Source organism: Acanthopagrus latus, chromosome 10 (assembly GCF_904848185.1).
Source record: "Acanthopagrus latus isolate v.2019 chromosome 10, fAcaLat1.1, whole genome shotgun sequence".
Taxonomy (NCBI): Eukaryota; Metazoa; Chordata; class Actinopteri; order Spariformes; family Sparidae; genus Acanthopagrus; species Acanthopagrus latus.
The window spans coordinates 8367418-8390913 of record NC_051048.1 but is presented as its reverse complement, the minus strand read 5'-3'; the positions used below and the strand labels follow the sequence as shown (position 1 = coordinate 8390913).

General features: G+C 42.5%; 2 protein-coding genes across 4 annotated transcripts in view; both read right to left on the bottom strand.

Annotated features, from left to right (window-relative positions):
- stim2b (stromal interaction molecule 2b) overlaps positions 1 to 4521 on the bottom strand; it is a 43456-nt gene extending 38935 nt beyond the window's left edge. Inside the window, exon 1 of one of the 3 annotated variants that reach the window (XM_037112408.1) lies at positions 4222 to 4521. Coding sequence is in view for 2 of the 3 variants with exons in the window: in XM_037112406.1 (XP_036968301.1) it covers positions 1269 to 1401 (133 nt within the window). In the remaining variant the exon portion in view is untranslated. Of the gene's footprint in view, positions 1 to 1268; positions 2815 to 4221 lie in introns of those variants that run through there. The other 2 variants (XM_037112406.1, XM_037112407.1) reach the window with 2 other exon arrangements.
- Positions 4522 to 6976: 2455 nt separating this feature from the next.
- tbc1d19 (TBC1 domain family, member 19) lies at positions 6977 to 22215 on the bottom strand. The gene is made up of 21 exons (XM_037111719.1): positions 21986 to 22215; positions 21757 to 21829; positions 21609 to 21654; positions 19634 to 19709; positions 19389 to 19463; positions 19003 to 19066; positions 18076 to 18122; positions 17874 to 17984; positions 17629 to 17701; positions 16691 to 16729; positions 14368 to 14480; positions 13120 to 13194; positions 12584 to 12646; positions 11095 to 11179; positions 10858 to 10902; positions 10499 to 10531; positions 10290 to 10399; positions 10117 to 10208; positions 9372 to 9487; positions 9183 to 9253; positions 6977 to 8206 (listed from the first exon to the last, which is right to left on the bottom strand). The coding sequence occupies exons 1-21, from the start codon at positions 22151 to 22153 to the stop codon at positions 8132 to 8134; spliced, it is 1650 nt and encodes a 549-aa protein (XP_036967614.1). The 5' UTR covers positions 22154 to 22215; the 3' UTR covers positions 6977 to 8131.
- Between the last annotated feature and the right edge of the window lie 1281 nt (positions 22216 to 23496).

Genomic DNA, 23496 nt, shown 5'->3' with positions numbered 1-23496 from the left:
CACTCAAGTTACATATCCATCAGTTATACTAAGTATCGTCTGAACTTCAGCTATGGTCACTTTCAATTACACCATCTAGGATCAGGTCATCTCTGGGTGGATGAAAGCATGTGGTTTTCAAAGTAAAAGCCGAACCTCAAGGAAAATGTAAGGAAGTTATCCACAATTTTTAAAACAGACTGGCATATAAACAATTACATGTTCATGTCACCAATGTACATGTCCATGTGTACACGTGCAAAAATGTTGATATCCTGAAGCTGCCTTATCCATATGTTTGTTTTGTTATTTTAAGGTGCCCTGTGTATTTTTGGGGAAGACATTTTAATCAGAGAAGAAAATCTTAATGCCTTAAAGGACAAAACAATTTCAAACTGTTTTACTTTGCTTATATTTATACTTTCTATCATCATATCGAATTTTACCAATTTAACAAAAAAAATGAAGCTAACACAAGAAAACGAAGGAAGCTGGTAGGAGAGCAACGCACACGCGAGCCTGTATGAAGGAATTCCCTCTCCAAAGACAAAACACAGAGGGACACTAGCTGCTCTGCTGTAGGTATCTGGTGCCTTGTTTAAAAAAAAACAAAAAAAAAACATGGTTGCATCTTCCTCCGTTTCCCCCTAACTTCTCGGTTAAATAACCAAACGTGAAATGCAAGAAAAGACATTTCCCCCTCAATAATTCACCTCAGCAAAGACCCCTGACATGTACAACAGCCTGTTAAATGAGCAACTAATCGATACTGGCTGGTTAAAGCAGATGCAAATAGATGGAAATCCTCCTGTCCTTAGGTTCTGTCAATAGCACAATTTCAGAGGGGGCTCACCTGTGGCCTTCTGTCAGCATATGTAAACACAGAGCATCTAGGTGAGCTTCCTTTCATTCGCATGTTTACATCTCATGTTCACCCTCCACTACATGAAGGGAACCATTACAGTAAAATAACTCGTGCCCTCTGTGAGGATGCAGTCTGCATTCCTGTCATGTCATGCATTCCTTGCCAATGTACAGAAGAGGAGGAAGAGGAGGAGGAGGGAGGGAAAAAAAGGTGAATGTCGACATAAAATGCATCACTTTCCCTCTGAGCCCCCCCCACCCCCCCTGCGCAGGGCTTTCCTCGGCTTTCCCCCCCGAGAAAGCCACAGGGAACAAGAGGAAGATGGGGAAGGCAGATGAGGAGAGGAGATGAGAGGAGAGAGGGGGGGTACATGCGTAAATAAATTGGAGACACTTGTATCCGACATGGATTGCCGCTGCCTTACCTGTGGTGGCTACGTTTGCAGCATCAGATGGCTGGCTGGGTAGATCATCCGAGTAAGTGCACTCCAAGCCCAGTACCGCATAGATGACGAGTCCACGTAGCAATACATTCAACACCTTGTGGATGTTACTCATGGTGGTAAAATGAGGTGAAAAAAAAAATCTAGTCTGTGGTATCCGTGGGATGAGGAGGAGGAGAGAGGGAGGAGGAGGGGGGATCCCGACAGAAAATAATGATACAGTCAAAAAATAAATTAATAAATCAAGTCTTTTTTTTTTTAAGCCGGAGTAAGAAACGTGTGGTGTCACCTGTAAAAATGCACCAACTTTAAATTAAATATATATATATATATACAATAAAATCCCGCAGTCGACTCAGTTTTTGCAAACCTACCGGCTAACGGCTAAAACACGAGCAGTCATTGCTGTCACAAAACCTCACGGGAGCGTGAAAACAACCCACGAAATAATAGTTCATGGTGGGTCAACGACGGAGCCGAAACTACTTCTGAAAGAAGACCCCCGTTCAAACACAATTTAAAAAAAAACTCTAATAGCCTCTAATGGCTTTACTGGCTGCTCCAGAGGGGTGACCGCTGCGCGCCTCACGCCAAACCCCCATATCGAATTTTACCAATTTAACAAAAAAATAGAGCTAATACGAGAAAACGAAGCAAGCTAGTAGGAGAGCAACGCACACGCGAGCCTGTATGAAGGAATTCCCTCTCCAAAAACAAAACACAGAGGGACACTATAGCTGCTCTGCTGTAGGTATCCGTGAGCTGTAAGTAATATCAAGGTGCCGTGTTAAAAAAATAAAAAGAACGAACTCACGCAGGCCTGTGAGTTGGAAGAAAACAGTCTGTGTACTTCCACGTACAGTATACAAACACCGGGGACGGCTTCAGCATATTGAACTCGCAGCGTCTCGTGGGTCCGCCTTCTTCACGCCAAAGTAGCAAATCCCATCGCGTCAAAAAAAGAAAACAAAAAAACACGGCGGCGTCTTCCTCCGTCAACCCCCTAATCCTTCTCCGACCTATATCGACACGCACACGACATCCGCCTACTTCCCAAATGAAGTTTTTAAGTCAGCTTCTCCGTGGGCTCGCCGCGATACTGTATCCTCCTGTCATATTAGCTGCTCGCCGGCTGATGCGGAGGGAGGGAGTGAGGGTGAGGAGAGGAGAGGAGGGAGCCGAGCGGGGCGGAAGTCAGCATGCAAAATGGTTTGACATCGGGAGGAGAGGGAGATGTGCGGGGGTGGCAGGAGCTATTATTCGGCCCCCCGCAGACTGAGAGGCGTGCACCGCCGGCATTTGTTTTTGTTTTCACACAGAAATTCAGCGGGGCTTCGTTTTCATGGCACGCCGGGTTCCTTGCCGCGGTAGCCGGCTAATAACACATGCGCCGTTTTCCGTCCCGGTTGAGTTGAGACATGACCCCGCTTCCAAAAACCAGAGGAAGCCCCCCCGCTCAGAAACTTGTCTTATTTCCACACGGATGAGACCCGCTTCATTGTTCGTACACACTCACGAGCCACGCAAGTTTTTTTCCTCCCGGCAGAGCACTCCCATTGGCTGGAGTGTCCCAACATGGCAGAGCCTGATTGGCTGATTTCGTGTCTCTTTTCAAGGTGCTGACGGCGGGAATTAAAGGGATGTTAAAGGATAGTGCCGGTGTTTTTCTGTAACATTAAGCCATCTCTACTACTTTGAAGCCCCTGACCTTTATTTTTTGGCCAGTACAAGGTGGAAGTTCTTGGCCCCCGACCCCATCCAATACCACTCCTATTATCTATAATGAATTATAATTATCAACATATTCAAAAATGTCCTCACAATACCACTACTACAGATAATAATAATAATAATAATAATAATAATAATAATAAATACTCATCAGAGACAGAAGCTAAATAATCAATCAAGATATGGTTTATTAATATTTACGGTCTGACAGTGTGTAATTTGTGTGTATTTTAACTAACTATTATAACTAACTATGATAACTAAAAAAGAATGAATAGTGTGAAACATAAAGAATCTATCAACATGTGACATGCAGTTGAAAGTTAGCCCACCAAAAAAAGGATTAGGAACAGCAGTTTGTCCAATAAAATTATAATTAAAAAAAAAAAACATTAATGGTGCTTTAAGTAAGAACTTGAGTTTAATCAGCTACACATTTCCTCCGGAAAAGGCAACCAGATGCACAAGGCTGAACATCATCACTGCATTATTCAGACACAGGTGTGTATTCTATAAGCTGCAGTCTCAAATTTTGAGGAAAAAACTGGACTTAAGCCTGAAAGTTTAAACAGCACAGCTCCCAGGTCCCCCCTTCTTCCTCTCTGCGCTGCAGCCCTGCCTTCAAAGCCCCTCCCCACAGAGGAGGCTGCCATGCAGGAGCAGGCTTGTAACCACATAACAGAGGACGCCAGATAACCAGCATGCCGCATTCAAAATAACAACAACAACAACAACATAAGCCTCGCTTGTTCTATTTCTGACCAATACAACTAAATTACAATGAGGAGTGCCTCATGCCCACTTACTGAAGTAACCCGAGAAACAAACAATATTCCTCACACAGCAGTAGGCGGAGTTATCAGCTAATCATTACCAGGTGCAACATTTTTGCCATGCTGCCTTTCTGAAGCATTAGTAACGTTTTTTTCTCTAAACCAACTCAGCCACTTCAGAGCGTACTGAACACAGACTAATGTTATTATAACTGCCCGGTCATTTGAAAGACACTTTTGCTAACCAGTAGCCATAAAGACAGAGCTAAACGCTGGAGTTAGCATACAAGCTAACAAGCTATATTTACCAACAAGCTATGTAGCTCGACTGCAACGTGGGACAGCAGGCTATTGCCAGTATTACTGTAACCACCACCACAGCTTTGTGGTTAACACATAGAATTAAACATATATCAAGCAGGGGTCCTTACCTGTCCAGCAGAAAAGCAGCCAACTCTACGTTGCTCTTCAGTCCTTAAAAATCCCACAGCTCCTTCCATCTCTGAAATGACACGCTGATATTTATCCTTGTTTTCTGTCTGGCTCGGTCCAATTCTTTCTTCTTACACTGCTTTTCTTCGTCAGTCTTCTCATTTCTTCTTTGACATGGGCAATGGTGGGGCATTTTTCAGCTCTGTTGATTCTGTCATTGTTTACAGTTCGAGCTTGAGCTTGAATGTATCCGACCAGGTAAGAGCAGGCACTGTGCCTGTGCAGGGGAGGGGCACTGCCCAGTACCTGGAGGGGGGCTGCCACAGTGTAGGCAAGAGAATGATTGACAGTTCTCAGACACTCAACTTGCCTCTGATTGGTCGCGTTGATCCGGGAGCAGTGTATTCTTGCAAATCAAGTAAGGGCCATTGGGTGGAGCCACAGACGGTGGATTTTTACTGACCTGTATCTTTTTATACTGTCAGAGCATAATGACAATTTTAGCAAATATAACAAAATTGTTTCACACTGCAACAACAATAGCTTCAGTATATCAAGGTTAAGGTGACTGTAACAATATTGCAACACCCCTTGTTCAAAACATTTATTAAAATGATCAAGAAAATCAAATCAACAGGCATTATATTTAACTAGCACACGTGTCAACCCATATCCCTGATGATCACCAATTTCCTATAAAATTCACTTGACTTACTAATTCATACCATACAGGTGCCATTACTTGATGAATAGGGCACAGCTAACTAAACTAATGGCAGCTGCAGTTATCAGCAGTTAGCTGTCAGGTGTTGGACTGCCCCCTATTTGTTTGGAGTATGAATTTGACAGGGGGGGAATTTCTGCCAATTCAAAACCCTTTAACCAAAGGTCCAATAAAAAAATCTTTTATTTAAAGATTTTTCTCAAAAACTAGTTTTCAAACTACTCTACTCTTAGTCAAGAATGGATTTCCATACATATCCATGATCATGTTTTTCTGTAAAGCCAGGGTTTCCCATAGAGGATGCCTGGGGACTGCCGGAGCCATCCCATGCAAATCAGGTAGATGTTAGTTTAAATATTGTGGAATTTGCTTCCTGGTGTTATAACGACACTTGATGCCTTCATGTTAGTGCCCCAACAAATACAAAGCAGACCACTGGATGGTGAAGATTTTGTTAATGGAACATCAGTTTTGATCAGTCAAAATAAAAATAGAGTAGTGAACATCTTTCCCGTGCCTTCAGAGACTTGTTTAGACAGCAGCATTCATTAAAGCAGCACATCTGTTCCATCTGTTCCGTGAGACAGACCAGGATTAAAAAGACAGACTACATTGCTGACAGTAAAATGAGGACCTACAGACTCTACCGTCAGGTGACATTACTTATGCTTTATTTCATGCTCAAGTGTCCTGGTCTGGGATCCCTCACTAACATAACCTGCCTAACTCTCTCACTGTTTGCTAATGCACTTTTTTCTTTGCTTCTACTAACAGTTGGTATTCGGTGGAGTGAGGAAGCCTATTTCAGAGACCCTTCATGCCAGAAGTTGGTCAGTTAAGGGACCATGGGATCCGAGGGCCATTTTGCATCCATACAATAAAAATTCTTTTTTTTCTTTTGGCCCCAGGCCCACCATAAAGTCTCAGTTTTGGCCTTTCAAGGGAGAAGGTTTGGCCACCCCCTGCTTTAAAGGATAAGTTCACCCAAAAATAAGAATTCAGTCATTACTCATGCCCATGGAAAGTCAGGAGAAGTTTCATAGTCTGCAAAACATTTCTGGAGCCAACGCTTAGTGTAAATAAGATTTTATCAAATCGATTTGGGAACTTGGGGTTTCCCAATTACTCAAGTTATGCTGGATGAGCTGCATGAAGCCATTTTGTTTTGTTTTTGCAGTTTAAAACACGCCCCAGTCTGCTTCTGTTGTTAAAGAGAATACTGCAACACTATTTTGCTGTGAAGCTCCAGAAAGTTCCCATCAGTATGAGGGTGAGTAAATAATGACAGAATCTTCATGTTTGGGGTGAATTTACCCATTTATCCTTATATAACCATCTCTTTGTACTTTGATAAATTTGATGTGGTTACAGATCTCACCTCAAAAGAGGTGTGTCATCAGTAACAAGAACATGTCCCAGGAACAAGCTATGTTCTGCTGTCCAAACACTGGTTAAGTTCTCGATATAGCCTCAGAGTGCTGACGGACAAAAGGCACATCTCCCCGCAACGCAACACACCAGCCACCAGGAGGGACCTCTGTATGAGTGAGCCACTCCACAGGTAGTAGTTATCTCAGGAGGAACAGACTTGTGGGAGGCGGGGGCGGGCATGATAAAAGCCGTGGGAGTCCTAGTAAACAGGTGGCAGATGCAGCATGAGAGACGAAAGAGAAGAACAGCATAATTCGATACAAGCCCGCGGAGGGGGCAACAGGGAGGACGGCAGCCAACAACGAGGGAGGAATAGAGCAGATGCTACATGTAGGAGGAGGGCAGCGAAGGGTGGAGCAGGGGGGGCAGCAGACAGTTAAGTCCCTCAGTGCTGCTACCTGTCATTTACTGTCTCAGTGAGCTTCCAAAATACTGCACGCCCTATCTAAATATTTACACTAAAACATAAACCGAGAGAAAACATCAATTAAGGAGCAGGAAAGACGTCTATGTGCTGAGGCGAGACTTGATTTAAAAGCTATCAAACATTTCAAGTTTCGAGTCTTTTATGGTTTGACACATTGACCAAGAGGAAGCAATTCAGCAAAACATTTTTATTTAAAAAGGAAGGGGGTTATCTGAGGGTACAATAAACATTCAAAATGTGCTGGATGAAAAGCATTGGCATCAACTGACAAAGAATACTGTTATGTTGTAAAGGGACGGTGTACATGGGTTGAGCTGTGGCTTAAAAAAAACACTTCTTTGCTTGTCTTTTTCTCCAGTACAGCAAGGGAGGACTGGCACTTCACTCTGTTTTTTAAATGTCTTATATTTTATATGTTATGGGGCCATACAGATTAAAAATGGACGGATCATTTGCGCTATTGCACGTTTTCATTCTCTGTAAATCCCTGTAATATATGAGACATTTAAATATCCAGACAGCTGTTCTCTGTGTGAGTCTTCCCTTGCTGTGCATACAATAAAAACAATTATTTGATTGCATTTAAATCAAAAGTGACATATACTTTTTTTTTTTTTTTTTCCAAATTGGTGAATACATTCAGGGATTAAATGTATTATTCAAAAACAAAAAACAATCAAAAATGTTCACAATGAAACTACATAAATACTGGCACTGGAGGTGCTAAATGTCTCTTAAAAGTGCAGCAATACACATTGTTTTTTAATAAATAAATTATGAGCACACACAGCAGCTTCTACTCATATGAGTTGTGTCTTTTGACTGTCAACACGCTGGCTAATGCCACCGATCTTCTCCATCAGCAGCAGTATTATCTAATAGTGTTAAAACAAGCAGGAGCTCCAGCGCGGGGTAAATTGCAGTGGTTAATTAACACTTCATTAGCCAAGCTTGGAGACATAGCTGTTGTTCTCTCCTATCGCAATACAATTACTGCTTCATGCAACTCGTCGACTAATGAGCTCCTCAGCTGATCCCGGCACAACTGCGCGGATCGTCTTTCCTGCGGAGCATATGGCTTAAGGAGGTTAGTAAGGTAACCTCACTGGTGTAGGCTATACTTACATACTGGATAATATCTACTAACATGATACGGGGGATTCACTATTTATGGTGCATCCATGCTAAAGGGAGGTTTGGCTTTTTTGGTTGAACCAGTGCAAGATGAGGTGGTTTCTTAATGCCTGATAGGTCACACTGTAGCCTGGTGTGTCGCTGTGGTTATGGCATTGCAAAGTGGCATGTCTGTAGTCGTCCTCCATGTTCCTCAGATGGCGGTGGCAAACAGAAAGATCTGGATGAGCGGCATGACCTTCAGGGTTGAAAGGTCGGCGAGGACAGCCTGCAGTGTGTGTGTCAAACAAAACAGAAACGAGATTTGGCGTTTAAACCCACACCCCTCCTGACCGCAGTAATCGCACCTTGGCCCATGGGAAGGGCTCTAAAGCAAGCAAACCCCTCCCCCCACCGTCTCAGGAGACATATTTCAAGATTTAAAAAAAGCACCCTACAGAACGCCATGCATAATGATGATGCAGGATCCCAGGGAAGCGACAATCCTCGCTTGAGCGTACACCGCTCCCCGCTCTCTCCTTTTGGGATGGGTGGGAGATTAAATTTAGGGACCCTATCGTGTTCAGAGACAAGGTTTTAGATTTCAACGCTGGGCCTAAGCGTCTAAATATAAGAGAAGGAGCAGTATGTTATGATATCTCCTCTCTCCTCTGGGGCAGGTGGTAAATGAGCAAGCAAATAGTGCCGGCTAGCATCTTAGACGAGCAGATCAGCCTGTCGCCCCAGTGCGTCATATTGTAGTTTAACAACCTCACCCTCGGGGGACGGGGGGAGAACAGGGGGTCGTATGATTTACTCCTGGTTTCAGGTCATACGATAGTGGGGTCGCAGTATGGGAGCGGTATACAGTTCAGGCATGCGCGAGAATTACATGACTGGTTACTGTAACAATGCAACATGAGTGAGGGTGCATCAGCTATTAGCGTCTGCAAGGAAGGAACAAGGAACAGCAGCTCTGACTAAGAGGTAGAGGACTTGGGGAGTGTTGTGGGGCGGGGTAAAGAGGGTCAGAGTTCTTCTTAAGTGTCCAGCCAGCCATTTTTTTCAGACATGTGCATGCAGAAGACTGGGTTACTGGTACTGGCTGCTCATCAACAGCTATTTACAGCCTTCCAGGAGCATGTGAGGGGTACGGGCAGAGGACTGACATTAGAGTGTCAGACGCACACACACACACATGCGCGCGCACACACACACACACACACACACACTCACACACCACACATGAAGTGAGACAGACGTACCTCAGCTGAGGCCAGTGACGTCACCTCCATCAGGTTCTCGGCCCGGAAGGCAAACACAGCTGCGGCTAGGACTGGAAGAGGCGGGGGGTGTTAAGAGAGTGACGGACAATGAATAGAGGAAAAAATGAAGGATGGCATGTGGGGAAAGAACAGGTTGGAATAAGAGAGAGAAAAGTGGCTGCCTCTTACCCGCAACTACCTCCAGTGAGTCATATCCCAAGATTCGGTCCCAAAGGAGAAGCAGCTGGTCAGTGGACAGATATCCAGAAAAGGCTCGCACCATCCATTTAAAGGCAATACGCAACCTGGGGGACAAAAACATCTGTTTGTGTTCAGCTCATTAAAGGAGGGCTGCCAGAGCGCGAGATCTACAGTGATGACAAATAATACACTGAGAACTTTTAAATAACCACAGATGTGTTTCGTTTTCTTGATTAGGAAACTGTAATCCATTAATTCACCACAAGATGGCAGCAGCTCATAGCAAAAATAAGATGTGTATACAAGATTCTTACACTATATTAATATTGTGTAGAAATATATAGATGTAGAAATGCTTTAGTTTTAATGATGTGAACAGAAATGGAAAGAAATGTTGTGTAAAAAGTAAGAAAAAGCTTCTTTAATGGCTCCTTTATTCACAATATGACTTCTTTGGACCTGGACCAGGACAAACACATGTGCAGGAAGAGCAAGTCATTCAGGATCGCAGGTTTATGTAGTTTCACTTCCTCTGTAGACTCAATTCAATCATACTGTTTTTGTAGAAAAATATTTCCTGAGCAGGATTTGTTTGCATGTGACTGCACATTCAACATCTCACAATGCAATTTTGCGCTCTTTTAAGTCTGTAATTTTATAGTTTTGGTGCAGCACCTTACTTCTGGGATGCACAGGACCCCAAAGAGAAGGGGTCAACGCAGTGCATACTCACGGCTGCGCCCCGATCTGTCGGAGGTGGTAGAAGAGCTGCGGCAGGTGGGTCTGGAGCAGCCGCTCAAACTGCAGGCACAAAGACACGATCCCCTGCAGGAAGCACATGTGCATGAGATGTACAGACGTAAACACGCAAACAAAGAATTTGCATACAAAAACCAGGGAGCTCACCGAGGGAGAGGAGGAGATGGAGTGCAATCTGAAGAAGTAGCGGATGTACATTTCCCTGAATACACTGTACAGCTTGGACGGCTCGTTGTACAAGAAACACAAAGGTGACACTGTGGGACAAACACAAACACACAATGTTAAATCTTGCTTTTGCAGGGTTCCTCCTACAAGTTTAGTGTGAGAACTGAAGGTTAACAGAATGAACTCACCATACATTGAAAATCCGTGGAAAGGGATCACACCTGTTTAAACAAGTTGAGACACATGAACATTTATAAGACATAAGCGACAGATATTTTTTGCTGTTCTCACAGGAAAATAAGGTCCCAAGAACACTGAAGCCAGGGAGGTGGCAGGATATACCACATATAAGCAAAGTAGAAAGAGAAGGTGAAATTGTGTTGTTCTTTAAGGTCAGTTTGTTCATTCAGTCTATTCAGTCAAGAAAATAAAGAGAGTTTGTTTATTCAGTTTGTTTTGGCATAAGAAAATCTGATCAAAATATCTTCCCCAAATCTACAAAATGCTCCTTTAAAATATAAAATGACATGTGAATGTGAGGGCTCACCGTTGGGAGGATAAACAACAGCACACTCCTCTTCTCCGACCTTCCCTGTTGAATACACACACACACATCAGCAGCCATGAATAACAGCATCTTGTGTGCGTCTGAGTCCTAATTACTAGTGTCATCTATGAATGTGTGCAGACTTGTTGTGTAAGGTCATCTGAGTGAAGTGGCACTCCGGTGAGTTCATGTGATGATTGGGTGTGTGCACCCTTGTTGAAGTGGACATCGTCTCACCTTGGATGTAGGATTTGGGCGGAGTGGCACTGTTGTATTTGAAGTGATCCAAGACGGCCGTGTCACGAGAGAAACAGAGCAACACCTGGGAACACACACACGCCGAATTTATATATTTTACATTGGGTTCTCTGGATAAACGAGAGCTAAGTGTAGCTGATATTGAATTCGTTTTGCAGTTTACAGATGCTCAACTGTTGTGATATTGTGATTGTATCCAATGGAGACCGTGATTAATACATTTTTTCTCCTATTTCCCAGATCCGGTGATGACCTTGAGCTGCAGTTCTTCCTCTTGAGCAAGAATTCTATTATGCAGCCCACCTGGAGCTAACATCCAGGATGTACTGAAGCAGACGGTATCTGAGCCTTGAGTGGCTTCGTGTTTCACAAAATGACTGTGTAAGTAGGAGCTCTTTCCATCACAGTCCCATTTCTGTGCCTTTTTGAGGACAGATTTCATTTCCTACAGGCCACTTCACATGAATTACATCGGGTGGAAAACTAATCTGTTAGGGCAAAAATGAGACCGGCAGCCATTTGTTCAAGACTGCAAGAGGATTATAGTATGTATCGACACTGCATTCTGTATGACCTTTAAGTGTACCTGCTTCACATCTATATAAACTGTTAGAAAGAGATGAAAGAAAGTAGATGAATTTAGTCTTTTGCCCTGACCAGAGAGGCATTTTACTTTGTATTAACTCTGTTTTTAAGGGTACCTAATCAGTTGGTGAATATTTGAATATAACCATAAATAGTATTTAAACACTGTGTGACTTAAGAGCAGTTCAGTTATTTTTTTTTATAATAAAGAGAATTCTTTGTTTTCTTGGTAAGACAGGTGGAATAAAGAACAAAAACAAAAACATCTATATGGGCCGAATGCGTCTCTTCTCACAATGTGACTCCTCTTCTAACATTTATCAGGAATTACATGTGAAAAACTCAAACAGCACCATGCTCACCCCACAGCGGGCGGATTCTTTCACTGCCTGGTAGAGAGTTTACCATCAGCCAATATTGACAGTGATACTGAAGCTTTGTTCGTGTGTACTCATCGGCTAGCCACCGGGGAGCATGACATGTTAATAGCTGCTGAATAAACCTGTTGCCGTGTGTATATGCAGGTTTATCAGCTGAGCACAGAAAGCAAACAGAGAAGTGACTACCAGAGAAAAATAACAAGTCATATCCTCGTCCGTGCAACTGTAAAGGAGAGAGGAATGTTGTCAAACAGTAACTGTTCCCACACGACACGATGAGTTTGAATCTTTGAGGAAGTCAGAAGATTAGAATATATTAAGCCAAATGTGACAACAGGTTTCTAGGGGTTCACTTACATTTTCCTGCCACTTTCAATAAATTAAAATTGAACCACAAATAGATTGTGCTTAATCTTTAAGTAATGACTGAGTATCTGTTTTTGTACCAAACTCTGCTTAAAATTGTTGCTTATTTAGTCGTGGATATATAGAGTTGATCCTACCTGGTAGAGGAAATCCTCAAACACGAAGTAGTAGTCATCATTGCTGGCGGTGAGCTTCACATCCTTGAGAGCAGGGAAAAAAGAGAAATGTACAGTAAATGTTACAAATATGTTTCCAGATAACTTTAGAGTCAAGGTTTATGAGAAGCAGGACAAATGTTTTGCTGATGGGAGTCCTAAGTTTACCAGAAAACCAAAGCTTTCAGTCATTCATGGTTCACAAACCTTCTTGGAAATCAAATTCAAGGACTCGCAGACTCACAGACAACAAGTACAAACAGAGAGAGGCTTGAATGTGGGAAAGAAAATATCAAAAGAACTTAAATTTCAATTCTGCGTGAAATATATAAATTCAGGCATTTATGTCTATTTTCAAATGCTTTCATAGTATTTTCCCATAAAAAAGTAGCCAACTTTTAAAGATTTCACTGATTAGTGGGAATGCTGGTATTTGTTTTATAACTCACCATACATTGAAAATCCATGGAAATGTGTGCATAGAGTACCTGTAAACAGTGGCGTGTAGAGGAGCGTACCTTATAGATGAGGTTGTCCACCAGCAGGTCATGTTGGATGACTCCAGCCGTGAGCTGTTCATAATGCATCACGTCCTGAAACCGCAGAGAACCCAACGTAAACAGCATGTGTGGTCTTGTTGATAATTGTTTGTTTATGACCTGCTATTAATCCTAAAATGCAAGTTCCAGTAATAAATGTGATAGGTAAAATATCCCCCTTGACAAATGCTGCTAAATTGACTTTACGTGTTCTGACAGCGCTGACAGGAGGATTAGACCAAACCTAAAGGATGGCTATCATGTTTCCGACCACATGGTTAAACTCAAATGCGTCTCCGGTTTGAGACGGCTTATCATAAATGAGCCAAAGAACAGGCGAGAGGGTGGACGGGGCGATAAAAATGTCTTGTGTGGTGGCTGTGAAGGGCCTTGGCAGTGATCAGCGTTGCGGAAGGATGTGAGGAGAACAGAAACAGAGATACTCATTTTGACAGCTGAGGTAGAACACTGAAACGGTCACGGTGACGTGGACAGCATCAGTGGAGGAGACTTAAAACAGGTCCTGCTGAAATTCATCATATATCTTGGACATTAGGGTTGACGATTGCTGCAATTGTAAAGAAAAATCTAACTATTATGTGATGACACTCAAGGTACGGTATTCTTTTTCGGTATTCTATTTCACGAATTGGAACAAAGACTGAGACAATGCACATACCGTCCTGCACCAACTCTGACTGTTTAATGTGTTTGCCCTTGCGCCATCCAGAGCGCATGCGAACACTGTCCAGGCCTCAGTCAGATCCCCGTAACTCTCCCTCAGAAATCAATCTTCCCATCACAAGCATTGTTTTATCGACCATGCCTCAACCGGAGACTCTGGACTGAAGCGTTTACACAGCGCTTTGCCACACAGGCGGGCGGCTGCTCTGTTTGGGCTAACTGAGCTGAATCGCCAGCATTTGATTATCTTAGCATTTGTACACACGGGACAAGCCGCAGTGAGCTGAGATAAACAATCTGGGGGCTAATACGCAGATTACATAGAGGCCGTAGGTCAGTTGGTGTCCCATATGTTGGTTTTTACTGTACAATGCAAAATCCAAACGTACAAACGAACAATGCAGTCAGAATTCTCCACTGAAACAAAAACAGTTTGGGAATCACTGCAGCTGTGTGTGCAGCCGCTGGCCGCCTCAGGACACCAACAGCCATTGCAATCATGTAAAGCAGCTGTGTGTTTGTGCTTTTGTTTGCATAGAGTACCTGTGGCTGGTTAGTAGAGTTAAGGATGAGGGCCCAGAGGTCTGCACGGAGCCCGGTGGGACAGCCCTGCCTGCTGTACTGCTGCGCTGCTGCACTGTCCTGTTCCAAAACCACTGGACATAGAAGAGACAAAAAAGTTAGAGGGAAAAAGAGAAAGCAGGGCATGAGACATAAAGGCAGAAAGGAGCAGGAGCTAGGATTAGCTTATTTTAGCATAACGACTGGAAGCAAAGGGGAACAGCTAGCATGGCCCGGGTGAAGGGTAGCAAAGAAAAAACCACCAGACAATTTCTCAGTGACTTTGTGGAGTCTCTGTTGCTTGCCTGGCAACCTCACCATGGGACTACCAAGAAGTCATGCCAAGAAATAGCCTGGCACAAACTTCCCCTTGTAAAAAACACCACTTGTGCAAACAAATGAGACGTATCATATTAATCAGTGAGCTTTACAGCCACTGCCGGGTGGATTCTTTACCTTTGAACCAAGCCAGACTAGCAGTGTCCTCCTGTTGTGTCTTTATGCTAAATTAGACTAACCATCTCCTGGCCATAAAAGCTCAGTGGATTCTTCTTGCCACTTCTTGCCATATCCAGTTTTCTGTTACATTTTAAAGGTCCAGTCTGCACGATTTATTAGCATCTAGAAGTGAGGACCAAGCGTCTTTTGTCTCACCCACGCTTCCCACAGTTTCAGTGAATCTTCTAGGGATTATTAAGTAATGAAATCATTCATTATGAATATCTCATACAATTTCTTCTCCTCAATCCCCCCTACAAACTCTAGCTTTAAAGCTAGAGTTTAAAGCTTTAAAGCTAGAGTTTGACCACATTCTTCCTCTTACATATAAAATGTTTCATTCATATTCAGTAAAACACATCATTGTTCAATTCGATAGACAGACGGGTTTTACCAGTAGCTAACAGTGGCTAATGCAAACAAAAAATGGACAATTTTGTAGTTATGACTATTTGTGCTGCTGCCCTAGAGCATTTTAACATTTTGCATTATCCATGTGTAGTCTCACTTTGAAGGTAACCTACAAAGCCAAAAAAACCATAAAAGACTGGAGGATCACAGAATAAGTTAAAACCTGAACATTGCTTTGCCAAGCAAGAATGCATCCGACCAACAGAATCAACAGAAATGGCAAGAATGACACAATATGCGCAAACAGCGGAGTCATCCAAAATGGGACGGAGCCAACTGGATCAGCTGAGAAAATGAACACCTGCACAACAACAAGCAGGCGGTACAGTTCTTAAACTGGTCAGGTTTGTTTTAGTTTCCTAGAAAACTTGGAAAGCGTGACCTCCATTAGAACTAAACTAAAACATCCTTCAATGGGGACTACAAATATGTCTATTAAAAATCTAAGAGAGCGGGTGAGCTGCAGCATAACATCCACGCTCAAATGTACACATAGGTTCACAATTTCATTCTACCCCTTCAGAAACCTTATAAACATTAAAAAAATCATAACACAGACGTTCCCATAATGGTTAATTATTACATAACTTCCCTAATACTCAACAGTCTCTCCCACATGTCCACTCTACCCTAAATCTCTGTTGTGACAGTAGCCAAAAACACACGGCCCTTGACATAAGGTGCTGGCCAGTCATAACATAAACGAACACACTCCTCGGCTCTTAAATTTCCTATTTGAGTGCACTTAACACTTGGCCTGGACTCACACTCACAGCTCGGCAGCCAACCGGGGGTTGAAATAGTGGACCACGGTGTTGTGGCTGTGTATATAAAATCAAATTTATGTTTTTAAGCTTCTTGTCGATTGATGTCTGATTGGTGTCCATTATAAGTTTGGTGTTTACCCTGGGTTCATAGCAGAGCAGTGAGACAGTGAGTTAAAGTGTGTCGCAGGCCGATTAAGGCACCTGAAAGCGCGGAGGGAAGAATTCACTAATATGCGGCCAGAGGGTGACGTGCATCTTTAGAAAATCTTTCTACTTTTTATATCCATTTCTATAATAAGTATTTGTACCTCTCTTTCAGGTTTTTTCTTTGAAGAAGTGATGGATACGGCTTGATTTTTTGATACTTACCTCCAGAGAGACTCTTTAAAGAAAAAAAAATCAAAATCTTTTATGGTCTAAATTAAGCACAATATTAAAACTCAAAACTACATAACACAACACAGAAAGACAGAAGTTAATACTAGGTTAAAGAGAGTCAATGCTGGTGAAATCCATGTTGTGCTGGGTGCTTGGGTCATACTTAATTTACATCTATTCAAATAAATGATTAGAAAAACAAACAAAAAAAAAACATTTACAGACAGCAATTAAACAATAAAAACACTCACCTTTTTTCCCGATTTGAACATACTCGTTTTCAAACAAGTCTGCGTAGGGATCAGAAAAAAAAGAACAAAACAGATGCATCAATGATCGTCTGGTAGTAGCTCGGCCTTTCAAGCTAATGCTATCAGTTTGATTTACAAACACAGAGACTGTGGATATGATTCTATTTCAAGCCCGAACACCAGACTGTAACAATGTCAATATCTGGACTTAACAGAGATACAGTTTGAGAAAACCCAGGCAGCCATGACTCACAGGAGAGAAACACAGGCTGATACGAGGGCCAGAGTGTTATACACAACGTTTAACCCCGTCGTTCATTCGGTAAACACATTGATCACAGAGTACTTCTGATTCATTACTGCCAAAACAAAAGGTTGGTTTTATTAGCTTTGATGTTTCCAGCTCATCGTTTCTCCCTGTTTCCAGTTTGGGAGTTCAAGGAGGATCCAGAGGCCTATTTTGGTGTGTATGGGACTAGCTAGGTACAAAATCTTTTAGAAACAGTCCAGAAGATCACCTCAGCCATCAGCCAAGTCTATTTCTGTAGGATATTTTTGATAATGTTGTCAGGTCTTTATAACAACAATCACAACCTGTCAGTGGAAGAAACCGGCAGAAACCTTTGCCCCAAAGGATTAGACTGCAGCCATTAAAGCCCATGCTGTGACTGCAGGCTGAGGCGATCTACTGGACCGTTTCCAAAACTATACGTACCTATAAGTCACTCACACCTCAAAATATGTAAACATAAGGCCTAGGTTTAAAAATACCAGAATTCGCCTTTAAGCTAAGATAATCAGTCTCTAACTAAAGCTACACATTCATCGTACAGACGTGAGAGTGGTATCAATCATCTGATTCTAACTCTTGGAAAGAAAACAAACGGTCAAACAAAAGTCAAACTATTCCTTCCACTAAGACGGCTCTTTTCGTATACCTGGATGGATGTGTGCATGGTCATCAATCCCCAACTGCCCTGTGGTCAGATTCAGCTCTGAGTAAGCCCGTCTCTGTGAGTTCAACACAAAAAAAACACCACAAGATATTCAGAGTTTAATATCCATCTATTGCGCATTTCCTGAAGCAGCTCAACAGGGTGTAATTTAAATGCATTGAGGTCAGTAACGGACGAAACACTTGCAGAAAGAAACACACACAAGAGCAGTCGCAATGGCTCCCTACCAGCTGTGGGATGTCTCTGACATTAAGGGGAACCTGGATGAGACCCCAGTGGCTCCTGACGCTGACGTCCTCGCTGCTGTCGTGATTGGGGTTCCGCAGGCTGATTAACACCTGCGTAGAGAGCAATAACGCGGATAGTGAGATACATTTGTCTCACTTAAAATACTAACTGCAAACTCTGATGTGCAAGAACTCTGCTTACCTCCAGAAAGTCTTTGGGCGCGTAGACAGGCCTAAAGCGACTTAAATCTGCAGAGATACAAAAAAAATGTTTCTGAGTTGATACTTGTTAAAGCACATTTTCTGAGTGGTTCTTCCAGCTGCTACATGTACACTATGTTTACATATGCAATTTCAAAACAGATTTAACAGCTGGAAAACCTAGACTACACAAATGAATCCAACCATACAGTCAATCTCATCAGCTTGAACTTGAATACACTTCATCTGTGACGCAGCCAGCGCTGGCCCCTTCTGCCAAAGTCAAAAGACCGGCAAAAGGCTTCAAGTGGGACTTCATCCACCGCCTTTATGACGCGGCAGTAAATTCAAGTGCTGTGTCATCCGCAGAACGAGGGCACATTAAGGTTTTGGACAAGGGGAGGGGTGCCGCTCGTTATCGCAGCTCTGTCGCAGGAGCCTGGACAGCTTCTATACTCGCAGTCCAAAGTGTTTATAGCCGGGGGGACGGCACATCCTAAATGTTAGTATACGCCACTGAGCTGTGATAGCATTGTTAGGACACGGGATTCTTTGTACTGCTGAATGCACTGAAATGGCTAAGGTTCTCGAGGTGAAGCATGTGATATGACAGAGGGTAGATATCTTCAAAAAATAAAATATGAATTTTCTTTATGCATTCCTCTTAAAAATGTACTTTAAACATATGTTTGAGTCTGGAAAATACACTAAACACTTGACTTTGCCAAATTCATACTCTAAGTCCCTAAGAGAGCCTCCCCTGGATAAAGACCAGTTAAGAAACAAACATGGAAGTGGTAGATCTGAATCAGAGATGTGTTAATACGCCAGCGTCTGAAAGATGCACCGGCGTTCACACACATCAACAGTAATCTTTCATAAAAGGCAGACCGCTCGGGGGCCAAGCCCCTGGGTAATGTCTCCAGACCTGGTTCATCAGTGCCCATCTCGTTCCATTTGTTGGTGAGCTCCTTCTGCTCCACTGCGGGCCTCTGTGGAGCGGGGGCCGAAAAGAGAGACGACTTCAACAAAGCGTACAGCTGAAACAGGAGCGATCTTGAAAATGTCCAATCGGAAAATAAGGTTCTTTGGTCATAAACTTGCATTGTACGTACAAATAAACAGACTCTGAACAGCAGTGCCTGTTTAATATCAGTGTACACCTCCAGAATCATTGCTGAACTAGCCCTCAGCTATTGTTAAACCTAACCACGATGAAAATAAGATGCACTGTACTCAAAGAAGAAGAAGCTAGAATGTGAATAGCTGTTGTAATTATGCTATGTTAGCTGTGATTGACAATATTTTAGCTACCATGCGAGCCAGAGGCACTTCAAGCTCTGTACTCATGCTGTTCAGGCTTTTGAGGACGCGCTTTTCCCAGCTGGCCTGTGTAAGAGAGCACACACACAAACACACACAGGCAGAAAGATTTGGGCTTCAGATACCTTGCTTCAAATACGTCTGCATCTTTGAATTTGGCAGGCAAAACAAAACGAGTCACAGAGGTAGAAGAAGAACAAGTGAGTGGTGATGAAGATGAGAGTGGACAGACTGACCTGTGCCTTGCGCATGTAGGCCAGCGGCTCTTTGAGATGCTCTGGAGGAGCCGCAGGATGGCTCGGGGGCAGCTGGCTAGAATAAGCAAACACAAGAGCAGAGGGGCAGTGCAACACAAGAAGGTTGTTCAAGTAAATACAGCAAAAAAAAGGAAAAAAAAAAAGAATAAATAACAGCTGCTGTGTTTTCACAAAAAGACTGACAGCTTTGAGGGACTGAAGCCACTATGAACACAAACAACACATCGCTCAGAGAGGACCGCGTTCAAGTGCTTGAGAGAAGTGAACTGTCAAACAAAGGGGCTAATAAAATGTTGAGATTTTTCTTACAAACAGGCCGTGCGCACAGAGCCCAGATGAGTCAGAGCAATCATCTCGCGTCCTTCCCCCCCCGTGCTCATACTGAATGACTCAAGGTCTCAGTGCGTTAAACAACATTCGACCTAATCTAAACACCTATAAGAGCACATAGGGCTGACTAATGCCCGAGGAGGCATCAGCCAGTGTTATATGTCGTCCTTTAAAAGCAAAGCGTTAAGTGTCCCATGTTTCGGTGTGAGCCTCGAGAGAACAAGGAGGGGATGTTACCCTCAAAGGTAAGAGAGGCCACTTATCACAGCTGGTTATTAACATCCACAGAGTTCTCAACTTATTTAGCTTATTGGTTTAAAGATTAGTAAAGAGACCTAAATGGGGACTTACATCTGGATATGATCGGCTGATATACAGATTTATCAGCATCATGGTATGTGCTGCCCAGTTTGGCTGAATTCTTTTTAGACATTTTAATGCAGAAACAGATGCTTAGAGTAATTTATAACCATCAAATTCCCACTTAAGTTTACTGCTTCAGTGCACTGCTGTCACTTTAGACGATAAAATGCATTGTTCAACTTAAATATCCTGCTTCAGTTGAATTTCTTTGCCGTAAGTGTTTGATAACCCCATTTCAGCGATATTGGTAGCACCATCAGCCCAAAAAGAGTACATGTCTGTCTGAAAAGAGGCTCTGAAAGCTCTTGAAATGAGTGTATATGTGTATATGTGAGCTTGTTTTTCTCTTCTATTTGTGTTTGGACAACTGCAGTATCCAAATCGCAGAAGCTGCATTTTTGGTGGGAAAGGTCAAATGTGTGACAAAACGTCATTATAACGAAGAAGCGCATTGCTGCAGAGATCTTCAACTCTAGATGCGATGAAACATGTTTGTCTAGTACAGAGACCCTGACAAGTATCATCTTACTGTGATTTTAACAGTTTGTGTCAGTTGATATGGAAATGGTGATGCAAAAATGATCATTACCACTCATCGTGCCACACGTTACCATCATAACTTGTGTCAAAATGACAGAATACGGTGCTTTTTCCATATTATGCAGAGCTGATTTAGACATAGAAATAACAAATGGAGCAAGGGGATGAGTATTTAGTGTTGATGTGGGGGCGGAGAGCTCTGGGCTGCCAAGTGGGTGACAGCATCTGTTACATTTGTGGGCAGTTAAGTGTCAAACAGATGAATCTTTACGCCACTCTTTTTACGTGCTTGCACAACTAAATGATTCAGGCTACAAGCATGGGCGTTTTTTTGAATGAAAATGAACAATATCCTGAGGCGCTTAAATGATGTGACCTGAAATGTCACATCACTTAAACCCACTAGCCAAAATGCATTAAGGTTCATGATCAGACGTGCCCACTGACTTGCTCAAGGTTCAGTCCATTTGCTTCATATCTAGCATGCTAGCCACTCCAGTAAAGGACAATTTACACATTTTCCGAGACTTTTATCTGCCGTAGCTTCTCTTTCTCTCCTACTGTGGCCTGAAATTTCGCTTAAAATACTGAGTGTGTTTACAGATTTGGCCAATGCAAATTAAATTAATATTGAGAATTTAAAGAATCATTTGCACACATGTCTGTTAACTTTTTTTTTTATTATTCATGCTAGTGTTTCACAAAATGTAATGCAACTTACACATGCAGCTCTCTGTACACTGCATTCTGTAGCTTTCTTTCCCAGCCTGAAAAACATTGAAAGAAAATTAATACATCATTTTTATTACGACCGGAAGTGAGCTGCGCCAGTGTGCGTCTGTTACAGAAGCTGTAAATGTTGTGCCCACCTGATGTTTTGAGAAAACTGCGCACGTCCTCTTTAAGGGACTCCAATTTTATCTCGGGTTGATGTAAACACTCCTGAATAACACGTGGGAGAGAATAAAAATAAAGCTGTGATAGTTTAAAGTTTGAGATAAAAGCATTACAAAATAAACTGGAAGTAGGAATTCAACTCCGAGATTGACAGCAACCTGCATCCGCATCGTTAGCCACATGCTAGCTACCTGTACTCACTTTGGCTTGTCTCTCTATCTGAGAGTGTAAATGGCTTCCTTTCAGCCGCTGGACGATTTGAGCGATGGTCAGAGACAACTCGGTGCCCTCGTCCATCCTCCTCGTCAGTTTGGCGTTTAGTTTTGCGTCTGGAACGGCACGGTTGGATGTTTTGTACGCTAGTAGCATCTGGCGATGCGGCAGCCGCCCCCTGCAGAGGTTACTTAGCAACTGAGGACGGAGGGTCAGCGTGCGTGCAGGGGGGAAACAAGAGCCAGAGCCTTTTGGTTCCGATGGGAAAATGTGTTCCGAGGGTACACCAGAGCAACATGAAAGGGTAAGAAATTCAGATTTAATTTTGTGTTTCTGTAGGATGTGTTTTTATTGTCCCATTACAAATTAGTAATTTTTCACATTTCATCACATTTTAAGCCCTCTTTAAGCATTAAAAACATCAGTGGTGGTGCTGTTGTAACTAAGCAGACATTTACTCAAGTATTGTACTTAAAGATGTACTGTGTAGTTTTGGAAAATACATTCTACCAGATGATTAATTTCTTATAACCAAACACACTAAATAAATACACTCTCTTTGTTTTCATGGATGAATAAACTGAATAAAGCATAAAATAAATATCTGGTATTTCCTCATTAGTATTGAAAAAATGTAAATCCCGAGATTGAATTTCTCCACTTCGACAAGAGCGCACACACCCAGTCGTCACATGAACTCATCGGAGTGCTTCACTCAGATGACCTTACACAGCAAGTCTGCACACACTCATAGATGACAGCAGTAATAAGGACTCACACACAAGATGCTGTTATTCTTGGTGTGTGTGCGTGTGTGTGCGTGTGTGTGCGTGTGTGTGCGTGTGTGTGCGTGTGTGTGCGTGCATCCAACGGTGACGGTGGGAGATGAGGAGTGTGCTGTTGTTTATCCTCTCAACAGTCAGCCCTCACATCCACATCATATCTTATATTTTTAAAGGACCATTATGCGGTTCTGGGGAAGAAAATTTTAATCAGAAGATAAAGATCTTCATTGACTGAATTTCTTTTACGCCTAAACAGACTAAATAAACACACTCTCTATTTCGTGACTGAATAAACAAACTGACCTTAAAGGACAACACCATTTCACAGTGTTTTACTATGTTTACATGTGGCGGACCCTGCCAACTTTCTAGCTTCAAACAGTGTTCTGTGGACCTAGAACATTGTTTGAACACTGTTTATCTTCTCTGGTAGTTGGTCCAACATAATCCAAGTCTCAAAAACCCAAATTGCCTTTTAAGAAAAAGGTTATTTACACTCATTTTAATGTATACCTGCTTCTGTAAAATAATGTGCTTTACAAAATCAATTTGAGATCAATTTCAAGATTACAACTTGAAATGCTGTATGCATTGATGTTTGTTTTGTGGACAACAAAACCTCACCTGACTCTCCATCAGCAATGGGAGTGAGTAGATAATGGGTGAATTTTAATTTTTTGGTGAACTAACCCTTTAATCAAAGACAGAGTACCA